General features: G+C 43.6%; 1 protein-coding gene across 2 annotated transcripts in view; it reads left to right on the top strand.

The window, feature by feature from the left end:
• The window catches only part of CACNA2D3 (calcium voltage-gated channel auxiliary subunit alpha2delta 3), a 768,096-nt gene that overhangs the window by 533,605 nt on the left and 214,264 nt on the right, over positions 1-20,227 (top strand). Inside the window, exon 14 of one of the 2 annotated variants that reach the window (XM_081159440.1) lies at positions 10,722-10,739. The exons of the other annotated variant lie outside the window; for it this stretch is intronic. Within the exon in view, the coding sequence (XP_081015566.1) occupies positions 10,722-10,739 (18 nt within the window). The remainder of the gene's footprint in view (positions 1-10,721; positions 10,740-20,227) is intronic. 2 annotated transcript variants of the gene reach the window in all.

The raw sequence follows: 20,227 nt of genomic DNA, 5'->3' as shown, positions 1-20,227 counted from the left end.
GCATTATTTTTCAAATAAGTTTCTGTCCCTTTCTCTCTCTTCTCCTTCTGGAACCCCTAAAGTGTGAATGTTGGTATGCTAAATGTTGTTGCAGAGATCTCCTCTACAGTCCTCATTTATTTTTTTTATTTTTATTTTTGCTGTTCCAACTGAGTGATTACTACTACATTGTCTTCCAGATTGCTGAGCCATTATTCTGCATCATCTTACCTGCTGCTGATTTCCTATAATGCCTTTTTTTTTTAATTTCACTTATTATGTTCTTCAGTTCTGATTGTTTCATTTTTATATTTTCCATATCTTTGTTGAAGTTCTCACTAAATTCATCTATTCTTCTATAACCATTGCTTTGAACTCTTATCTCAATTTTGTTTAGTTATTTTTCTGGGGTTTTGGCCTAACCTTTCATTTGGAACATATTCCTTTGTCTCTCTGTGTTTGTTTCTATGTATTAAGGTAGATCCACTATATATCCCAGTCTTGAAAAAATGGCCTTTTATAGGAGACATCTTGTGGCTCCCAGTGACACAGTCCCCCAGCTCACTAGAGCCAGGTGCCTCACACATGTACCCTTTGTGGATTGTGTATGTTCTCTTGTTGTAGTAGAGCTGCATCACTGTTGGTGTTACAGTGGGTGGCGCTGACCCTCAGTTTGACTTGCTTTGAGGACCAGACATACTACTTTAAGTGATCTGGTGTGTTGGGGCTGGCCACACAGAGTGGGAGCTGCTTTAGAGGAGCTCTTTTCCCATTGAGGTCTCTATTCAGGTATGTTGGTTGTGGAGCTTCTTAGGTGGGGCTCTGGTGTAAGTTAAAGCTGGTTTCCAGGTGTATCAGGTCTATAGCCTTTTGGGAAGGGCTCCAGTATGGGCCAATGCTGGCCGGCACTTGTTCTGGGCTTGGGGCAGCTTTGTAAAAGCTATATTGTGAACCAAGGAAGACTGCTTCTTATGCTTGGCTTGGGACTGCTTGGAAAAGGCCATGGTGTGAGCTGAGACTGTCTGATGCTCATGTTGAGCTTAGTGCCACTTGAGAAAGCCAGTGATGAGAGCCAAGGCCTGTCGCTATGTGTGGCGAGTCTGGAGCTACTTGGAAGAGGCTCCAGTCAGTGCAAGTGGGTTGAATGCGGCTGCATCTCAGAGGATTGGTAGGGCACGGTGAATGGTGTTAGCCAGATTAATGGAGGAGGACAAATTTAGTGCCTGCCCATGCTGGGCCAACCAAGTGGAATGAGAGCACAGCAAAAGAAACAATGGTGCCAGCTAATGCTTCTGTCCATAGAGAGTGTTTCCACTGATTCTCCCCCCCCCCCCCCCGCCGAAGGTTTTTTATGCCTCCTTTCATGGGGAGGGTGGAACCTATTCATCTGTTTTGGAGGGTTTCAAGTTCTTTGGCTTACCCTCTCCCCTGGTAAGGTCTTCCTTGGAGGACCTTTGGTCATTGCTGATTTTTCTGTTTCTCTGAGTCTACAACATGCCATATGTGCTCTTTGCTTTTATATATCAAGACCCATGTCACTCCCAGGTGGCTGCAGGTCCAGGTTGTGGGAGGCCAAAAGAAAGTATCAGTACCTTCCTCTGTTGCACCCCTGTTGGTACTTCTCTTTTTACCTCGCTTTCCTCCCCCAACCTCCTCAGTAAAATGTCTCCTTATATGTCCCTGAGTTGGCTCCAAGTTCATAGTCTCAGAGGAATTACATGACATGCATAAATTATGAAACATTTTTGCAAATTAAGTTTTAATTAAAACCAGAAACCTAGAGCATCCAACTGGAAGTAGTCACAATGTTGAAAAGTGACACTGGTAGGGTGGGAGTTCAGGAGAAGGTCTGAATGGTTTTGCATCCTGTCCAGATATTTCCAAAATGAATCCTGCAGAAAAGAACTTCCTTTTCTATCAGATTCTCCTTAATCTACACTCATCCCTGGACTGCCATGTGGACCAATGTGGTTTCCAAGCAGGAAATACAAACGCATCACGGTGGTTGTATCTGGACTTTGCCAAATTTCCTTTGATTCTACCAACCTATAATCTCCCAGGGAACAAGCAGGACCACGGGGCCCCCAACATTCCCAGAACTCCAGATAATTTTTCAGCAAGATGACCACCCAAAGTAAGGGTGAATAATGACAATTTAAATTGGAAACTTATTTTTCCAATACAATGCAGAGTTCAAGCCTGATGAGAAATGACTTCTTATTGTGAGAATATTCAGATCATTATAATGAGCAAAATGTCTGGGGTTTTCCCCCAGCCAATAGTCCTTAGCTGTATGTAATGTGAGAATTGTTCTGGTCTGCCCATTAATAATCCACATTTTCTAGCGTCTCCCAAAATGTCTGCCATCAAGTGAGTAATTTATGCAGCCTTGCCTTTCATCTAGGCACGGCTCAACTGCTGCAACAGAAACACAAGCTTTTTTCATCTGAAGCTAAGTTTGAAAAATCTGACCTTTAGTTATCAGTCCACTTCTTTTCTACTAAATAACGTGAGGTTGATAGTCTACAGTGGGCCCTGCTGCAGAGCAAGCTCTTTGGCTGTTCAGGAATTTTGAATTGGAGTATTTTCTCTCTGTGTAACTTATTTGGACCACGGAAAGGGCCCATCAAATCATCTATTTTTTAAAATTACTGGAATAATTTAAAAAATGATAATATATATTGTTGACTCAGGGGTGGTGAGATGAATATTAGAAAGAGAGAATCCTGGACAGGGTGTAAATTAAAACAACTTTTCTTGAAAGTATTTGGACTAAAATATAGAATTAATTCAACTTCTTGAAAAGTTGAGAATGTATACAACAATTTGACTACAAGGATGTTTATACTTCAAGGATGTTTACTGCAGTGTCGTTCATGTAAGTGACAAGGCAAATACAACTTGGATAGCTAATAAAAAGGAATTCAATAAGTAATTTATTATATATTTAAATAATTAAATACTGTGCAGTCATTTAACATGATGTTACCTGACATCAACAATTTATATTAGCATCAGAGGTGGCTTTAAATGGTCTTCTTTTGCCTATCTTTTATATCTAATTTTCTACAAGGAATATGCATTGCTTGTGAGATTTTTTTTTTTTTTTAAAGGAACACTTTAAAAAGTCTGTGTGTTGCAAAGAAGGGTCTTTCTGTCCACATTTTTTGTTGTTGTTGCTTTAAAACATACTGTTGGGAAAATAAGTTAAAGTTCCATCTATACCCCAAACTAGATGTTGAGAAATCACTCATAAATTGTCTATGGCAGTGATTTTTAACTTTTTCATCTCATGGCACACATAAACTAATTACTAAAATTCTGTGGCACACCAAAAAATACATTGTATTTTTTGCCTATCTGACAAAAGAAAAAAAAAAAGTATAATTTTGATTCATTCACACCGGGCAGCTATTGTTACGTTGGCTGTTGTCATTTATTTATTTGACAGTCTCAGGGAAAAGAAGTCAGTGCCCCTGACTACACAGTCAGGTGTTGCATGTGTTAAACATTTTTGTGGCGCGCCGGCTGAAAATCTCTGGTGTATGGTCAGGTAAGACAACACCCAAACTGATAAAAGCAGGACAGCTTGGAAAGCATAGATACCATGCTGCCCGTGAGTCTTTCTAACAAGGTTCGAAGAACTTACAGGATATGAAGCCAGCGTTTGAATGGGACTTGAATAATTTCAAAATGGAAAAGTCAGGTGTACTTGTTTTCTTTTACTGACCTTGGTTTCATCCCCACCTTGCACTGTGCAAGGTTGTCTGTCTCCGCCACTGCTTCCATTCTTTCCTCCGTCATCGGCACCAGCACGACAAGCGATTAATGGAAGCCATGAGACTTGGACAGTCGCCTCAGTGAGGGATTGTAGAATGAGCAGCGGGGTGCCCTCATTTAAGGAGGAAGAGAAGGAATTGGAGTGAGGAAAGTAGACTGATACTCACGTGAAGCCCAAGGGAGAAAAGAGGTCCTCGGGGAAAGAGAATGATGCAGGGACATCCTTTGTCTCCTGACTTACCTAATACTATCCTAAAGACCAAAATAGCTTCCCGACTTTTGAGAAATGATGCCTTGTATATATTTAAGGAAATCTCACACATTACCTTGGGAATCTTTTGAGGAAATTACTCTGGAGTAATTTTGAAGCTGAGCAAACAGTACAGAAATATTTTGATGAACTCCTTGATTTGTACAAGCAAAATGTAGTCGGAAGCAGCCGTGGCGTGTACGTAGAGATGGCCAACTGCAAAGCGCCTATGGGAACCATGAGAAACTCGGTGGATTCGGGATGCCCTCAAGGCTTGCACTAAGCTGGAAGCGAGTAGAAGTTCAGCCCCATAGATGGACCTGGGGCTCAAATGACATCATTGGCATTGAATTCTAGCCATTGCACTGGTCTGCCTTCCATGGTATTGGCCTTGCGCTCAGGTGCTTGTTGGTGCTCTGTCCCCAGCAGTGCAGAATGTCGTTGAGAGAGGAAAGGGAAGAGGGGAGGAAGGGAGAGTGGGATGTAACTTTTGGCTCCTCCTGTGGAAGTCCTTATAGGTTAGGTTAAGTCATAGGTTCAGTCTGAGCTGATTGCTTTGCCCAGGGAAGAGTGATGAGTTGATTGACATAGGTCTGGGCACTGGCCTTATTATGGGGCTTGGAGCAAGACCTTACCCAGGGCATGGGTAAGACTAAGAAAGAAAGGGGCTGATGACGAAAGCAAAGAGACACACAGCCACTGTGACAGCCACACACTGCTTAATGCAGCTTGTTCAGTCTTTGTCACTGATTCGCATAGGGCACTGTGAAGAAGGGATGGCCCGTGGAGGGGGATTGTGATCCCAGTCCAGTGGCTCATCTGTGGACCATGAAGTAGTTGGTTGTTAGTATAAACTTTCACATACCATAGGTTGGGATGAACCCCGAGAACTCTAGAGGTTACAGATCAGGGGGTAGAAACAGCAATCACTATATGCCAGTAGCTTTAGTCGATTTTCAACATGTATTAGTTTCATTTAATCCTCACATCAAGTCCATGAAATGGTGTTACTCCTGCTGTCTTACAGGTGAGGGATCCAGAGCTCAGAGATATGTTGTCGCCCATGTCCTCACAGCCTGCAAGTGGGAGAGGTGGGATTTGAAGCCTGGCCTACAAAACTCCAAGGCCTCTCTCCTTCCTTCATCTCTCCTTTCCTGCTTTCTTTCCTTTTTTTCCCTTTTCTGTTTCCTCACCTCCACCCCTTCCACAAGTATGTACTAAATTCTTACCAAGGGCCAGATACAGTCCACGTCTAGTTCCTGGTGATAAAACAATGAATAAGACAGATATGGCCCCTGGATGGCTCTTAAGTTCATAGGTGGGGAGGTAAAAATTAGTAAATAAGAAGATTACAAGATGCAATAAATGCTAAGACAGCGATAAACAAGACGATGTCATAGAAAGATGCCTGGGGTTGGTATAGGGCCTCTTGTCGGGAGGTGCCATCGGGGCTGCAGTTGGACAGATGGGTAGGAATCAGTGAGGTGGGGGTTGTGGGAGGTGTCAGAGAATTCACACGGTCAGGGGACAGAGCATTAGCCAATCAGAGAAAGACACACCAAGGCTTTGAGGCAATCAAGCGAGGCTTGGACAACAGGGCTGGAAAAGTACCGGGCTTATACTCTTAGATCATTCTGGATGCAGTAAAGAGAAAGGACCGGGCCGGGGGAGGAATGAAAGTGAGGAGACAGGTGGGCATCAATGGTGGCTTGCCGTAGGGTGACGGGAGTGGATGGGTGTGGGATGGAGCCTACACCACCAAATCTCAGCTCATCGGAGGCCTTCCCTTCCTCGGAGTAGTTTATGGAGTTTGAGCCAATTAACAGAACTTCCTCTGATGTATAGAAAAGTAGGGATTTTATCCACATTGCTTAATGAAGAAGAATGGAAGATTATAAATGCAAACATGCACACAAAAAAAACAAAAAACGAACACAAAGAACCTTTGCAGCAAGCAGGGATGTATTGCTCATTCATAAGGCCTGAGGCAAAGGGCCAGTTTTACAAATGGAATAAACATATGTAGGCCAGGCTTTTTTTGTTCTACACAGTTGGCAAGAAAATACTTTGTTTCCCATTTGGTCTTTACATATTTTATAGTGAAATGTGTTGTTTTGATCAATATATCTAATTGGAGTTTATTTTTGAAAAAGAGTCCACTCAATTCTGGAACTTGGTTGAGCAAAAGAGCAATGTGTGTCTCCTCAGTTTTCCCCATGGCTCCATGTATAACTCTGAGATAGAAACAAAGTGCATGGGGAAAGTTAAGAAAAAACAAACACTCCCTCCCCTCGGTGGAAGCTCTGGCTCTTTTTGAGACACCTTTATTTAGCGTCAGGGACTCAGTGCACTCCCATCTCCTCTCACCCCCAGCCCCTCATGGCTCCTCTCCGGGCCCACTTCAGCACGCTAGCTGGATTCTCGGTCCTCCATCTAGACCCTCCCATAAAGGGTGGTGCAGGATTACTCACTGCACCTTTATCACAGGGGAGGTGCCCAGATGGAATGGCCTGAGAGGTCCCCAAACCCTTCGGGAGCAGAGGCTGGTGCTAGCACCCTTGGTCGGCATGAGAAGCAGCATCTGGATCCTGATAGTTAAGGCAGAGGAAGGCTGCAGAGAGCCTTGACTTTGACCCTTAGCTCAAGCACTTCCTGGCTGGGTGAACTTATTCTTAGCCATTCTAAATACAGCTGACCATTGAGTAGTGCAGGGGTCCTGAGTGTCAACCCCAAACCCCCCACCACTACAGTCAAAAATCTGCATGGAACTTTTGATTCTTCTAATAGCCTCCTGTGGACCAGAGCCTTATTGATAACATAAACAAGTATGTGTATGTTATATGTATTATATATTATATTTTTACAATAAAGTCAGCTAGAGAGAAGAAAATGTCATTAAGAAAATCATAGGGGGAAAAACCCATTTAAAAATTTATTAAAAAACACGAATAAGCGGACCCATGCAGTTCAACCCATTATTGTTCAGAGGTCAAATGCATTATCCATTCCATCATCTGTAAACTGAGGAGGGTGCTGGTATTTAACCCAGAGGTCCGCTGTGAGTACCAACCTTGCTCTGGATAGTATAGCACTTAGCCAAATACCTGGTCCATTGAGAATGTTCCCTGAAGAGTGGCCGTGACTGTCACCTCCACCTCCCTCACTGTCCTCTTCTTCATTCTTTCTTGAATGACACATTCTCAGTCTTTCCATGTTCGGATATGAAGTGCCGCATGAATGCATCCTGCACCCAACTTTTCTGTAGGCATGTGCAGCGCACAGAATACCACAGCCTCTTTCTTTTGTTTACCCTTCCTTTTAAAAAGGGCCTGGAGGATGTGCACAGCTGGGTATAAAAGCACCCAATCTGGGGGCATTTGGCTTGGAAGGAACTTGCAGTTGCCTGTGCAGACCTTTCTGTAGCAGGTGAGGGAACAGACCCAGGGAGGTGAAACTTGGTGGGCAGTGCCTGACAAGGTGGCCTTGAAGAAGAAAAGGCCTTTGTGGAAGAGAAGTGGCCTCCCCTCCAGCCACAGGATGATGGGAAGTGCGCAGGCTGGCTTTGTGCACGTCCGTGGGTCAGTGAGACAATCTGCACACATACAGAAGCCTGTGCCAGGCACAGGGGAGAGAGATATATCCTCTGGCAGAGAGATATATTTCTCTCCTGAAAGCCATCTGCTTGGGTTATCAACATGGTGTGTGGGGGTGGGGTGAGATGTGGCCTCAAGGCGGTTACCTCGATTACTTGTCTCTGGCATCCACCCTAGGTGTACCCTAGTAATAAGGTACCTTCTTTAACAAGGTGAGCACCAGTCACAGTCAGGTACAGCTTAGAGAACTTCATGGAGACTTATATGCAGGGCAGATGCCCTCCTCATGCCGTCCTGGAGCTTGTGACCTTGTGGGAGAGAGACATTAAACCAATAAATTACATGAAAATCAGAGATGCGCTCAGAACAACAAAGAAAAAGTGCAATAAGACTTTATAGATCATTGTGTCCGGGAATATGTTTTGCTAGTCCTTAGTTTTTAGCCCACAACAGACATTGCTAATTGGTTATTACATTTTTTCTAACAAAACTCAGACATAACTTCAGAATCCTTCTCAACGTGGCCCTCCAGACGGCCATTACTAATCAGTCAGACTTGGCCCTCAAGGCAAAGCCTACCGGCCATCCGGGACCTGGCCCATTCCCAACCCTCCCTCCACCATTCCTTTTTCAGACAGCACCTTGGCCAAAGACTGGAAGGCATGTGCCTCAAGGGCTCCAGCCAGAGGCCAAGGTAGACCCAATGTCCAACGGCTTTGCCCCCAGCTGGGGGCTCTGCATACCCCTTGGAAATGTGGAGGGAGTGGTGTGTCCTTCAGAGAGCAGACTCCTAAGCAGTGGCATCCGGGCTGCCGGTGACCCGGCCTAAATTTGCCCTGTGCTACTCGGAGGCTCCTCCTCAGAGGTCTCACCTGTTCAGGGCACTGCAAGCTGTAATTTATGTTATTTAAAAGCTCCAATAGGAAAGTTGCTCTTTGTTCTCATGAGTTATTTCTTGAGGGAAATATATGTCTTGTGGCAAGTCTGAGGGCAGCCTTAAACTGAGGACATCGCCACAGAGGCCTAGTCTCTCGTTTGCCTTCCCAGGGTCCTTCTCATGTGCTCAAATGGGTGAGTCCCAAAGTGGTGTTTTCTGCTCCACTAAGAGAAAACTTCCAGAAAGAGAGCGAGGGAGAGGGCCACTGTCCTGTCTGAGAGGCTTGTCAAGGCTGGCAGTTTGTCGAGGACTTAACTTTGGTATTTATTTTATAGTTCATCAAACATTTGTAATTCTCACGGCCCCCCCGCATTTCATATGACATAGCTGTGATTCAAGGCAAATGCTTTCCTAAGGAAACACACATTTATCATTCCCTTAGTGTTCGCGTCCCTGAGGTTTCTTTTCCGTTGTGTGAAAAGATGTTTAATATTTAAGAGGCCTCTCTTTAAGTGATTCCTCATTTTCGACTCCACTTCTCACCTCTTGGTGCGTTTCTCCCCGACGTCTTGAGAAGCAGGGGAGGAGCTCGCGAACCCCCCATTTGAACAGCCACAGCCCCAACTGGAAGGAAGGAATCCGAAAGCCATGCCTGTATTCCTGCCTTCTTAAGCTGGGACACCCTTCAGGATAAAGCTGCTCAGAAAACGAGTGTTGGAGAGGTCGAGGTCTGCACTTCATAGAGATTCTTCAGACCATTCTGGAGCAGTCTGTTGAGCTCAGAGACATCTTGTCGGTCCGGCCTTATCCCTTCTGCCCTTTGTTGGGCTCCATAGACAGGGTCAGGGCTGTAGGGCGGGTTCAAGAAAGCCCTGGTCTTAGGGCACAGTTAGAGAGGGCATTCTTCCCAGGGTAAAAGAATGGGGAAGGAAGACGACTCATTGGGGACCCTAAGATGTCTGGTTCAGTTGTCTCGCATCTTCTGGTATTTCTGATATTAGGAACTCTAGAGACAGGAAGTCTCCAGTCACAATTTTCCAGTGTTTGTGGCCTTTACTGATGTATGAGTTGAGTTGAATTTGTGTGTTTTAAAGTCAGGCAACCCAGCTTTGCAACTTATTATCTATGGGACATGGTATGATTACTTAACTTCTCATTTCCATTTTATTTGTCATCTGTAAAATAGGGTTAATGAGGGTACCTAGTATTGGGTTGCTATGATTCCTGTTGATAATACAAATAAAGGGCTTAACACAGTGCCTGCTGACAAGCTCACAGTCAATTAATGTTAATCTCTAAGATGAGAAGTATGTCTTGAAAATGAGCTCCTAGATTTGGTATTTATACACAGATAATATTAATTCCACTCCAGATTAGGAAAATGCTTTTGAAAACATTGCGTGCTATAATGGCAGTCACAAATACTGTGGCATTAAACCATAGCCTAATCGTCTCAAAGTAGAAAAACAGACAAATACATCTTGTAAATGTTCATCTCGTTGCACATGTCTGTAACTTCAGTTCTGTGCCTGTGCCATCGGGAATGCTATTATGCCTGATATTATGGATCGACTGACTGCCTTTTTGTTGTTCTTAGAATATCAGCTTTATTCCAAATGCACAAATTCTTGTGCATGCTTCCTTAACCACCAATAAAGGGAACAGTTAACATGCCACAAAGCAAGGAAAATGGACTTTAAAAGCATAACCTACTTCTAATGGTCTTACCTTTATGTACAGCAGGGTTTCTCAACTTTGGTACAATTGGCATATGGGCCAGATTATTCTGAGCCTTGGTCTCTAACCACTAGAAATTAATAGCTCTTGCCCCCTCCCCTCAATCCCAACCTCAAGTGTGTCCAGACAGCCCCCCTCCAGTCCTCCAGTGGGAACTGTTGGCCACAGGAAGAAGGAATTGGGTCTCGGAAATGTGTGTTTTGGGCTACTGGACAGAACCTCAGGTCCAGCTTTGCAGGGAGGTTACCAAACTGCCTGGGCATGGTGATTCCCAACACTCACGCTCACAGATTATCTGTGGATACTACAGATTCAGACAGCAGATGAAATCATCAGCACTGAAGCTTTATTTTGGGAAATGACTTGGCTTTAGTTTTATTTTCCTCTTTTTCTCCCAATTATGGTCTTTTCATTTGCCAATGCAGCTGAACAAAGTTTTGCAGTTAACCTTAACTTCATATATAATGATTGCTTTTTTCTTTGTGTTTTCCCCTTATTTTTTCAGCTCCCTCAGGCACAAAAGGTAAACTCTTTTCCATCATATTCCAGTCATCCCCAGAACTCACGAGTTGTGCATGTCATCATGGTCTTGTGCACTCAGCACTGTTCATGACCAGTGAAATGGTTTTCCTCTTACAACTTCAGAAGCCTGGAGTTGGACAGGAGCAGAAAGGCCAACAGAGTCAGCTGTCCACTGTTTCCCTGCCAAGTTAGTCCCCCCAAAGAACCTTATAGTGGCCAGTGGTTTGGGGGCAAATCTATACCCAGCCATTTCTCTAAGAATTCTGAAATCATAGGTCAAGGGTAAGTTTGGCACAATCCTTCAAACATATCCTTTCAGATCTTCCCTGGGGTACTTTCCTAGAGAGACAGATGACGTGAATAATTAGTAAGGCCCAGTGACCAAGTTTAAATTCTAGGCTCTGAAGCCAAATCTCTGAAAACTCCCCTTGGGTTTTACTAATTGCAAAACCTACAGCCCCTTCTCTTGTCTAGTCACCCATACCACTCAGAGAGCGTTAGAGCCGAGTTCTTGCCAATGGCCAGACCCTTTCACTGGTCTTCATTGTCTGTCTGAGATGATCTGGATCCACCATCTAGAGTGTTCTCTGTCCAGAAAGATTCCATGTGGTTGCAGTGTTGGCTTTGCTGTGTTGTCCCCATGGCATGTCATTGTATCCTAAGGACAGCTATGGCAGAAAACATGTCACGTGATGCCTGCTGCCTTGTTCTTGTGTATTTCACAAACATAAGCAAGATTTCAAGGAGACAGTGAATTCTGGGGGCAAGAGAACAGATGGTTTTGTTGCAGAACTTGAAGTAGGGCACCACTCTGAATTTTCAGCAGTACCTCCCCGACTCTCCAGTTTGGAGCAGAGATAATTTGGTTTCTCCTCGTTGAGAGAGATAGCACAACTGCTCTACAAAAGACAGTCTGTTCAGACCATATGGACAACCAGAGGCCTCGAAATCATTACACAATTACTCAACTATATTTGAGTATTTAAACAAGGCGAGACACGCTTGTGTGTGACTTGGCTTGTGGTAATGTTTGATTACACTTCAGTGCCATCACAAAAGGACTGAACACTTCATTAAAAGTTAAAGTATTCGAGGAGAGCAACAGCTTCCAGGATAAATATATGGTCAGAATTCCAGATTATCTGGAAGGCTCAGCATCTTTGATAGGTCACGCTTTCTTAATTGCCCACATTTGAAATTTCTTTGTAAAGAGACTTAAAGAATTCAGTGCCTAAAAATGGACTGGCCCCAAGTTACTGGCATTTGTTCATCAAATTTCCACTGATCCATCTACAAAAGGATTCTGTTGTAGAAGATTCCTCACGAATTTGAGGTGCCATCAGCCATGGAAGTTTAAAACAAAGTTCAAAACAAATCAGCACAGACTGTGGTAAGAACAAATGTTGCTGGGACATGTGATTCTTCAACAGCACTTAGCCCACTGAACTCTTTCCTTCTGTCATCATGTGTTGACTCATATCACATACCCTGCAAAGGGAAGCACATTATTGTGATCATAGAAAGTTCAGAATCAAGGATGATTCCCCAGTGGCTTCCCTGTCTCCAAAAGGTATTTGGCCACCCAAGGGCCTTGTTCTACAGCCCTACACAACAAGAAGTAGCTCTGCCTCCCATTCCTCACCATGGCTACAAATTGTCTTCTCTCTATTAAAATAATATTAAAAAATATTAAGAGGCCTGTATGAAATGGTTTCAGAACTCTTTGGGGTAGAACTCTTTGAGCAGTTCAGCTCTTTGGAGGAGATTGAATATAAATGTTTGGATATCTGGGCTGGAAGGTGAGGGAAGTTGAAGAGAGACCCACTGCAGATGGAAGGCATCCTCCTTCAGGGCCGTCAGTCTCAACAGGTCCTGTGTGAGCATGGACCTGTCCCTCACACCCTTCCTTGCTCTCCCCAGTGTTACCTCACTGACACTTGCAGAACCCTTTACTGGAAAGATAAGGTTCTTAAAAGGATCAGTTTCCCTCAAATAGGTTGTCTTGTACTTGACCAGCAAAGGAATATGGTGGGCTCCATTCCCACCGTCATCCATCTGTGACCATGAGCAAGTACCTTAACCTCCCTTAGCCTAGAATTCTTGTTTATTTAACAGGAATGAGAGACTGACTTTGCCGTTTTGTTGTGAGAGTTATTTCTCTCACCTGTGCCTAGCGCAGAGCCTGGCATATACTGGACACTCATAAAATTTAGCATTCCTGTGACCATTTGCTTGTCCTGGCCCCTGATGCGCTAGAGCAGGTCAAGAGAACAGTCTTATGTGATGTGGAGGTCTGGGACCTCTGCCATGTTCTGTGGTTCTGACTCAAGCCTAATGAGTAATCAGGAGATGAGAAAAGAGGCCAGAAGGCATGTGGTACTCCTCCTATTTCATTAGAAACTCTGTGTATCACCTGACTGCTCCTTTTAAATGAGTCAGAAAGACATGCAGATTGGGCTTGACATCCCAACAAAGCAAAGGCTTCAAGAGACAATTGTTTGGAGAGATTTCTTCCCAAAGTTTTTGACATTACCCATAGATTTCACCCATCCGTGGACATGATTATAATGAGCCCCTTCCAAACCCATGAGTTTGTTGTTCTGGGGTAAAGGGAGCTATCTCCAGCTGTTCCGTCTTTGGCCTGCTTCTCACATGAGGTCATGAGTGCATACATTGGACCATATGGTGTCTGCATTTGTGCTGTCTTTGTATCATCTGCAACTGTTTTCTCTATAAATATTTTAAATAGTTATGTCTCTATAGACATGCTTATTTTAATCTCTCCGCTGATCTACAACTAAAAATGTCCTATTTGGATGTCCCTCTTACGGGTAGCAATCATTAATGAATGTTGTCTATAAGTTATGGTTTTCATGATTCTAATATTTTGGGGGTCTTTCAAAACTTATCTCCTAGCCCATTATGACTATTTTCTAGAACAATAGTTTGCAAAAATGGTTTTGTTTTGCCTTTTCCTGTAATTCTGAAGCGCCTATAAGATCATTTCTATGCTATGAATTTTAATCCTTTGCATAACCTCAATGTTGATACACCTGATCAATGTTAAATATTTTTCACCAAATATGTAGGTAGCATCCTGAAGTCTTAGTTAAAAACCATGTAGCAATACTGACCCGATGCCTTCAGGCCATCACAAGTCTGTCCTTTTTGGTGGAAACTGAACCACTTTCTCCAGTGTATTGATTGTCCTTGAATTCCGTAACGAAGAAACATCCATATGTGAGAAAGATTTGCCTTTTTTTCTTTACATGGTATTCCTTGACTTCAACAAAAATATCTGGGAGATCTCATTTTATTATAATAACATAGCAGAATTACCCAAAGCCATTGCAGATGCATATTCAATATTCATACGTGGCCAAAAAAGTTCCATTTTTCAAGCTGCCTATCCATTCGAGTAGGTTCTGTCTGTAGGAACTAAACATCAGTTGTTCGCTGTGTGGTTAACTTAATCACTGTAGAGCGGGGCCCTCAGTACTGAAAGGCAAAAGGACCATTGGCTGTTTCTGTGGGTTAACCTTCCACACACCGGCACCCCCTCGCCCTCATTTTCTGCGGCTGTCACGGGCGGTCGGAGTTTGTCAGACAGCCTCCTGGAGGTTTCGAAGGTGCTGTGTGTCTCGCCGGCGCTGTGCTAGTTAACATCAGCCTGAGAACGCTGCGCAGGCAGAGCATTCTTCTCAAAACCAGAGTTAAAGAGAACCACACCTCTGATCCTGTTTGGAGCAGCAGCCCCTGCATCCAGGGCCTCGCGGTGTGGCCGAGGATCCTGCTTAATAGCCCGGCTGCCTGCTTTGTTTCCTGTTAGGAACAGCTTCCCTGCCTTCTGGAACAACCACAGCAGGGCTCCAGATCTGTTGTTCTGCGCCCGCTGTGATATCCTGTGCTGCTTCCCTGGTAGGGGACTCGGGAGTGCATAAATTAGCTTCATAAATGGAAGTCGACTTTTAGTTTTGCTCTCGGGCTGGAACTGTTTTATGAATTTCCACCCCTCAGTGCAGATGCGATCCGGAATCCATTTCTTTGTTTCCATGCTTATAGTAAATCTAGAGGAGTAACTGGAAGCATGCGTTTATCTAAAGCTTTCTTCCCTTTTCTCTCTCCTCCTCTCCTTGCCTTGTTCTTTAGGTGCAAACTTGTACAAGCCGACTTTGGCCTGCTCTTATCTCAGTGTAATCAGAGTTCAGCCACTGCGAGGCGTTATTTATCATTCTTCGCCTCATTGAACTCCTGTACTTTGAAATGTTGAATGAACCCTCATTGAAAATAGAACATTGAAAGTTTGCAAAGCTGCTGTTCTCCTAGAACCATGGGCCTAGTGATTTTAGTGTTTCATTGCAGCTCTAGGACCAGCTCAATCGATGTAGATGAAGTGTAAGACTGAGGTGATAACTGTTTACATTTGGTTCTGGTTTAGGGCTCATTGGTTTTTAACCTTTACTCGTTTTGAGTGTAAACTGTAATATCTTGTTTCCAGAACCCCATTTCCCGCCTGATCGTGTACTGTTTTATAGGGACATATACAGGCATGTTTTTTAATTTTTTTAATCTTACCCCAGGATATTTTTTCCATTGCTTTCCAGAGAGAGTGGAAGGGAGGGAGGGAAGGGGGAAGAGAGAAAGAGAAACATCCTGGTGAGTGAGACACATCGATTGGTCGCCTCCCACAAGAGCCCCTCCCAGGCCAGAGATCAAGCCTGCAACCGAGGTATGTGCCCTTGACCAGGAACCGAACCAGAGACCATTCGGTCCTCAGGATAAGCTCAGCAAATAGCACAATTTAAAATGTCACATCCTCCCTCTCTCTCTTCCTCTCTCTCCCCCAAGCCCCTCCCTTCCACTCTCTCTAAAAGTCAATGGAAAAAATATCCTCACTTCTTGGGTGAGTATTAAAAATAAAAAGCAATGGAATCTTAAACATTGTTTTCATGACGATTGTTCTTACATCTCAAAATAAATATATACATCTTTCTTCCTTTTATAAGGGAAGGAAGGCAGAGGATTGACAGAAGTTATTTCAAAAAGTCCAAACGACTTATGTGACATTGAATGTCAGCATACCCATGTTAAGTCTGAGGGAAGTCTTGAGGAAGACAACACAGGTCGCCCCATGTCTTGATTTCCTTCCTTCTAGATGCAGTACTATAGGTCATTTTTATTGACCCAAAGTTGATCTTGAACTCAGACTTGGATTGCCATTATAGGGTTTCCTCTGTATTTATTGATAGATGTGGGACTCCTGTACCCATCACATGCCATACTAGATGCCTTTCCAGAAAAAGTAGTCCATGCATCTCTTCTTTATTGGTCAAGACCCTGGAAGACAGCATCATCGAAAGGACAACTGCATGGGGTACCTCAATGAAGTAAAGAATTACACAACCCAGAACATTAATCCTAACACTAATGCAAATGTAGTAATGAAATCAGAAAAAACATTTCATCATTATATTTGCATTAGTTCAGGAGAGACAACACATAATGAAGAACACCATTCCAGCACAGAACTAATCAGTCAATACAATTCAGCGACTAATTTGAAAATCAAATCTATGTCAAAATGTAAATCTAAGTCAAGTCATGTCAAATCAATGTCAAATCACCGGCAGTGATTTTCATCTGAGGTGGTAGGTGCTCACAGGAGGGTGTTTTCTGTGTGGCAGATGGAGTAGGTAAACCCCGTGAGTGGCTCAAGGAAAAGCCGACATGTGCACTGTGCACTCAGGCTTAGCCTCTCCTTTCTTTACTTGTATTTTGGCATAATTTGTTGGATACAAACAATTTTAATTTTTGTCGGCAGAATTTGTCTACCTGTATTGCCTCTGCACATTAAAATCGGAAACTTGGTCATTGTAATGAAGCAGCTGCCTTTTCAGTTTTTCTTACTTAACTCATGCACATGTTTCTCGGTCTGGTTCAGTGCCTGATCCTTTTTTCAGTCACGCTATTTGCTGCTTAGATCCCCAGTTAATGGATATTTGTTCATTACAAATGCAGCAAACGTAGCCCAGTTCCATGAGGACTGGACGGATGGCTCCATGTGAGCTTCCAGGCGTCTCATGCCAAAGGATTCAACTGAAACTTTACCCTCTGGGGTAAATTGGAGCAGTTGCACAATCGTGCATAGCAACACTACTAAGTTCAAAAACAGAAAGTTAGATGTTTATCCCTTCACATTAACTAGAAGGATTTTGAAAAAACCCAACCTAGTTTCACGAGGTGGAAAAATGTCAGGCAAAGGACTAATGCCATGCTATGGATTTTCTTTTTCCAGAAGTGACTCACTAAATTAAACCGCTTGCTGAATCATGAGCCCTGCGTGCTTGGATTGGACCCATCCATGTTTGCCCAGGGCTGGGACACATGAGATGACTCGGAGGCTGGGTGCTTCTGAAGCAACTATCCCTCCCTCCACGACCCTTTCCCTCCCCAATAATTTCCTTCCCAATGTGCATCCTTCCCAGCTTCCCTTAATATTGGCAATTACAATTACCACCCCTCCTCACATGCTTTTGAAGGCATATTATTTAAGCACTAAAGCCATGATGTTCTATCATGGGATAAAGGAGAAATCTCTTTCTATATTCTTTATGCAATCCAAATGGAGAGATGGATGAAGTTATAATTAGGTCGAGCACTAGGTAGATTTTGAAGAAGCTGGTGAACTTCTCTCCCCAAGCCTAGAATGTTCCGTATGAGATTAATTGCACTTGACGGGTGTGCCAGGCACTCTACTAGGGTGTTTTACATCTACTTAACACTCCCAAGAACTCTGGAGATATTCCTATTTTCGGGATAATTTGCATGGGTGACTTTTTCAGCATACTTCAAGCTCAAAACATGACATTTGTCATACCCCTAGACTGGCAGCTTAGGGCAGCGTGATTAGGATGAGGGCTCTAGCATCAGATGGGTCAGCACTCTAATCCCTACCCCGCTGCCTTCTGCGACCAGGAGCAAGGTACCTTCCCCTTTTATCTTCGATTTCTTTACCTGTAAGATGCTCATAGACACTTTGCAAGATCTGTGTCAGGGTTAAATAAGGCTATTTAAATATAAAACGTTTAAAGCAATGTCTGGTTCTAGCAAGCTGTGTTTGGAAATGGATATGGATAGGTGGATGAATGGAAGGATGGATGGAAGGATGGATGGATGGATGGATGGATGGATGGATGGATGGATGGATGAAAGGATGGGGAAATGAAAGGGACTCCAGTGTGAACAGCCTGCTCTGAGATATTAATGCAGGTTACGTGCTTCTGCAGCTCACCCGCCTTTCTGCGCTGCTCCCCAAAGAAGTCACAGTGTTCAACTAAGCTGTTAGATACAGGCCTTTCCTTTTAGCTCTGTGACATGAGCTGACATCATGAACCTCCTGCCCTATTGGTGTCAGCATGTGGGCACCAGTTTCCCAGAACCTACATGAAGATATGAAGTTGGGGGGCTAGCAGGGGCCACACACCTGAAAGCGAGAGCGCTAGCCTTAGAGTCTCGGCCGAATGCTGGTTCCAATGCCCTGTGGCTCCTCTTCCTCCCTGGGCCTCACTTAGAAGTAAAAGGATGGGATTGGAATAAATTCCTTCCAAGATTACCTGCTGAGCGCTTCTGATGCCCCAGCTCCATGCTGCACGCTGCGGTAAAAAGAGGAAGCGCCCCGGCTTCTGCCCCTGGAGTTCGCAGGCTCCCCCGAATCCCCAGCTGTCCCAGCCACAGCGCTCAGCGACTTTGCTGCATTAACGGTTTGGACAGACTTGGTCCTAGATGGTATCTTAGGTTGTAGAGTCAATATGATTATCTTTGTAGTGAGGTTTGAGAACATCTGGTTCCCATTTCCACTTCGTTAGGGAAGGTTTTATGGAGGAAGCGGCATTTCAGGGGGTCTTTAAACGAGGGGAAGGCTTTGTCTCAGGCCTGAAGCTCCGACACTTGGCTGGGTTTTCAGGCATCTATCAGAGAGGTGGCTACACCACGTTTGTGAAAACAGAAATATTTGGCCATGATGGGGGGGGGGGTCAGTTATGTGTCGTAGCTCATCATGAATACTGGCCAAAACCTAATGCCCCAGGATAATTCTTGTTTTCATTATTCCAGAGAATTCTTGAAATAAGCATGTTCTACCCTAATAAACAAACAAAGCAGTTTCCTGAGACAGCTTTCAGATGTGTCCACCTGTAATACTGTCCTGCCCAGGGCTTCCTTTCTGTGTCCCTGGTCAAAGACAGCATCCTCTCTATCTAAATGTTTACTCATAAACATACTCCCCTGTTTAATGACTTACATCTTAGAAACAGTGGGCGGGGGAAGGAAGCAGCGTAAACATTTTCCTGAACAATAACTTTATTAGAAGAAAGTTACTTTGAGTTTCTCATACGGATGTTCCAACATATCCAGCGTTATCCACAGTGCTGTCTTCAGGCTGTTAAAAGGAGAGAGCAAACAAAGTCAACAATTTAGTTCATGCAAGATGCAGTTAAAGTTTGAAGAGGGAAACCTGTTTATTTTTGTATTTAGACAACTTAAACTCTAGTGAATCATAAGAATGCAGGATCTCCAAGTCTCAGGTGCAGGCATTAGTGATTCAGTAAAATGCCTTGGCTAAAAGCAAGATGGCCTTTAGAAACCACCCTCCGGGACTAAGTGACGACACTTTGCCAAGGCAGCCACATGGGAAGCAGGGGGCTGTGGCACTTATAAGTTTCACTTATTCTAATGTTCATTCTTAGGCTCCACTGCTGCTTTGCTCATGCCGTGTATTACTTAGGATTCAGGCATCTTGCAAAAATGTTGAAAAATGCCAGTGCAAAATGAGAATCTAAATAATGGTGGTTGTTCATAATTTGTCTAGATTGTAAAAGAGAAACAGTTCATCTGAGTAGTGCTATAAAAGACAGACAATTCATAGTGCTTACATTGAAAGACTAGCTCTTCAATTAAAAATAATAATACCCTTGCCCTAGCTGGTTTGGCTTAGTGGTTAGAGCCTCGGCCTGCAAACTGAAGGGTCCCAGGTTCGATTCCGGCCTAGGGCAGGTACCTTGGTTGCAGGCTTGGGGCACCTGCTGGAAGCAACCAGTGGCTGTGTCTCTGTCACATTGATGTCTGTCTGTCTCTCCCCTTCCACTCTCTCTGAAAAGCAATGGAAAAAATATCCTAAGGTGAGGGTTAAAAATAAAATTAAAAAATAATAGTAATGGCTTTTTTTTTCTAAACCTCTTGATATAAAGAACATCCAAGACACTGATAATCATATGTGATATGTTTAACCAAGAATACAAAACTTTATTCTGATAACATTTTCCTGTGAAAGTGCTACAGTTGTTCATTTAAAGGACTATTTTGATCTTTATGCAAAAAGGGATTTTTAAAAAAGAATTATCATCATTATTTATTTTTAAGCATTAAAATTCATTGCATGCATATGCTATTGGGTGGTTTTATTTATAAAATGCTTTCTGTAGGTGAGAATTT

The sequence above is a fragment of the Miniopterus schreibersii genome (assembly GCF_964146895.1).
Source record: "Miniopterus schreibersii genome assembly, chromosome: 15".
NCBI lineage: Eukaryota > Metazoa > Chordata > Mammalia > Chiroptera > Miniopteridae > Miniopterus > Miniopterus schreibersii.
The sequence above is the reverse complement of the archived record's forward strand: the minus strand, read 5'-3'. Positions and strand labels throughout refer to the sequence as shown.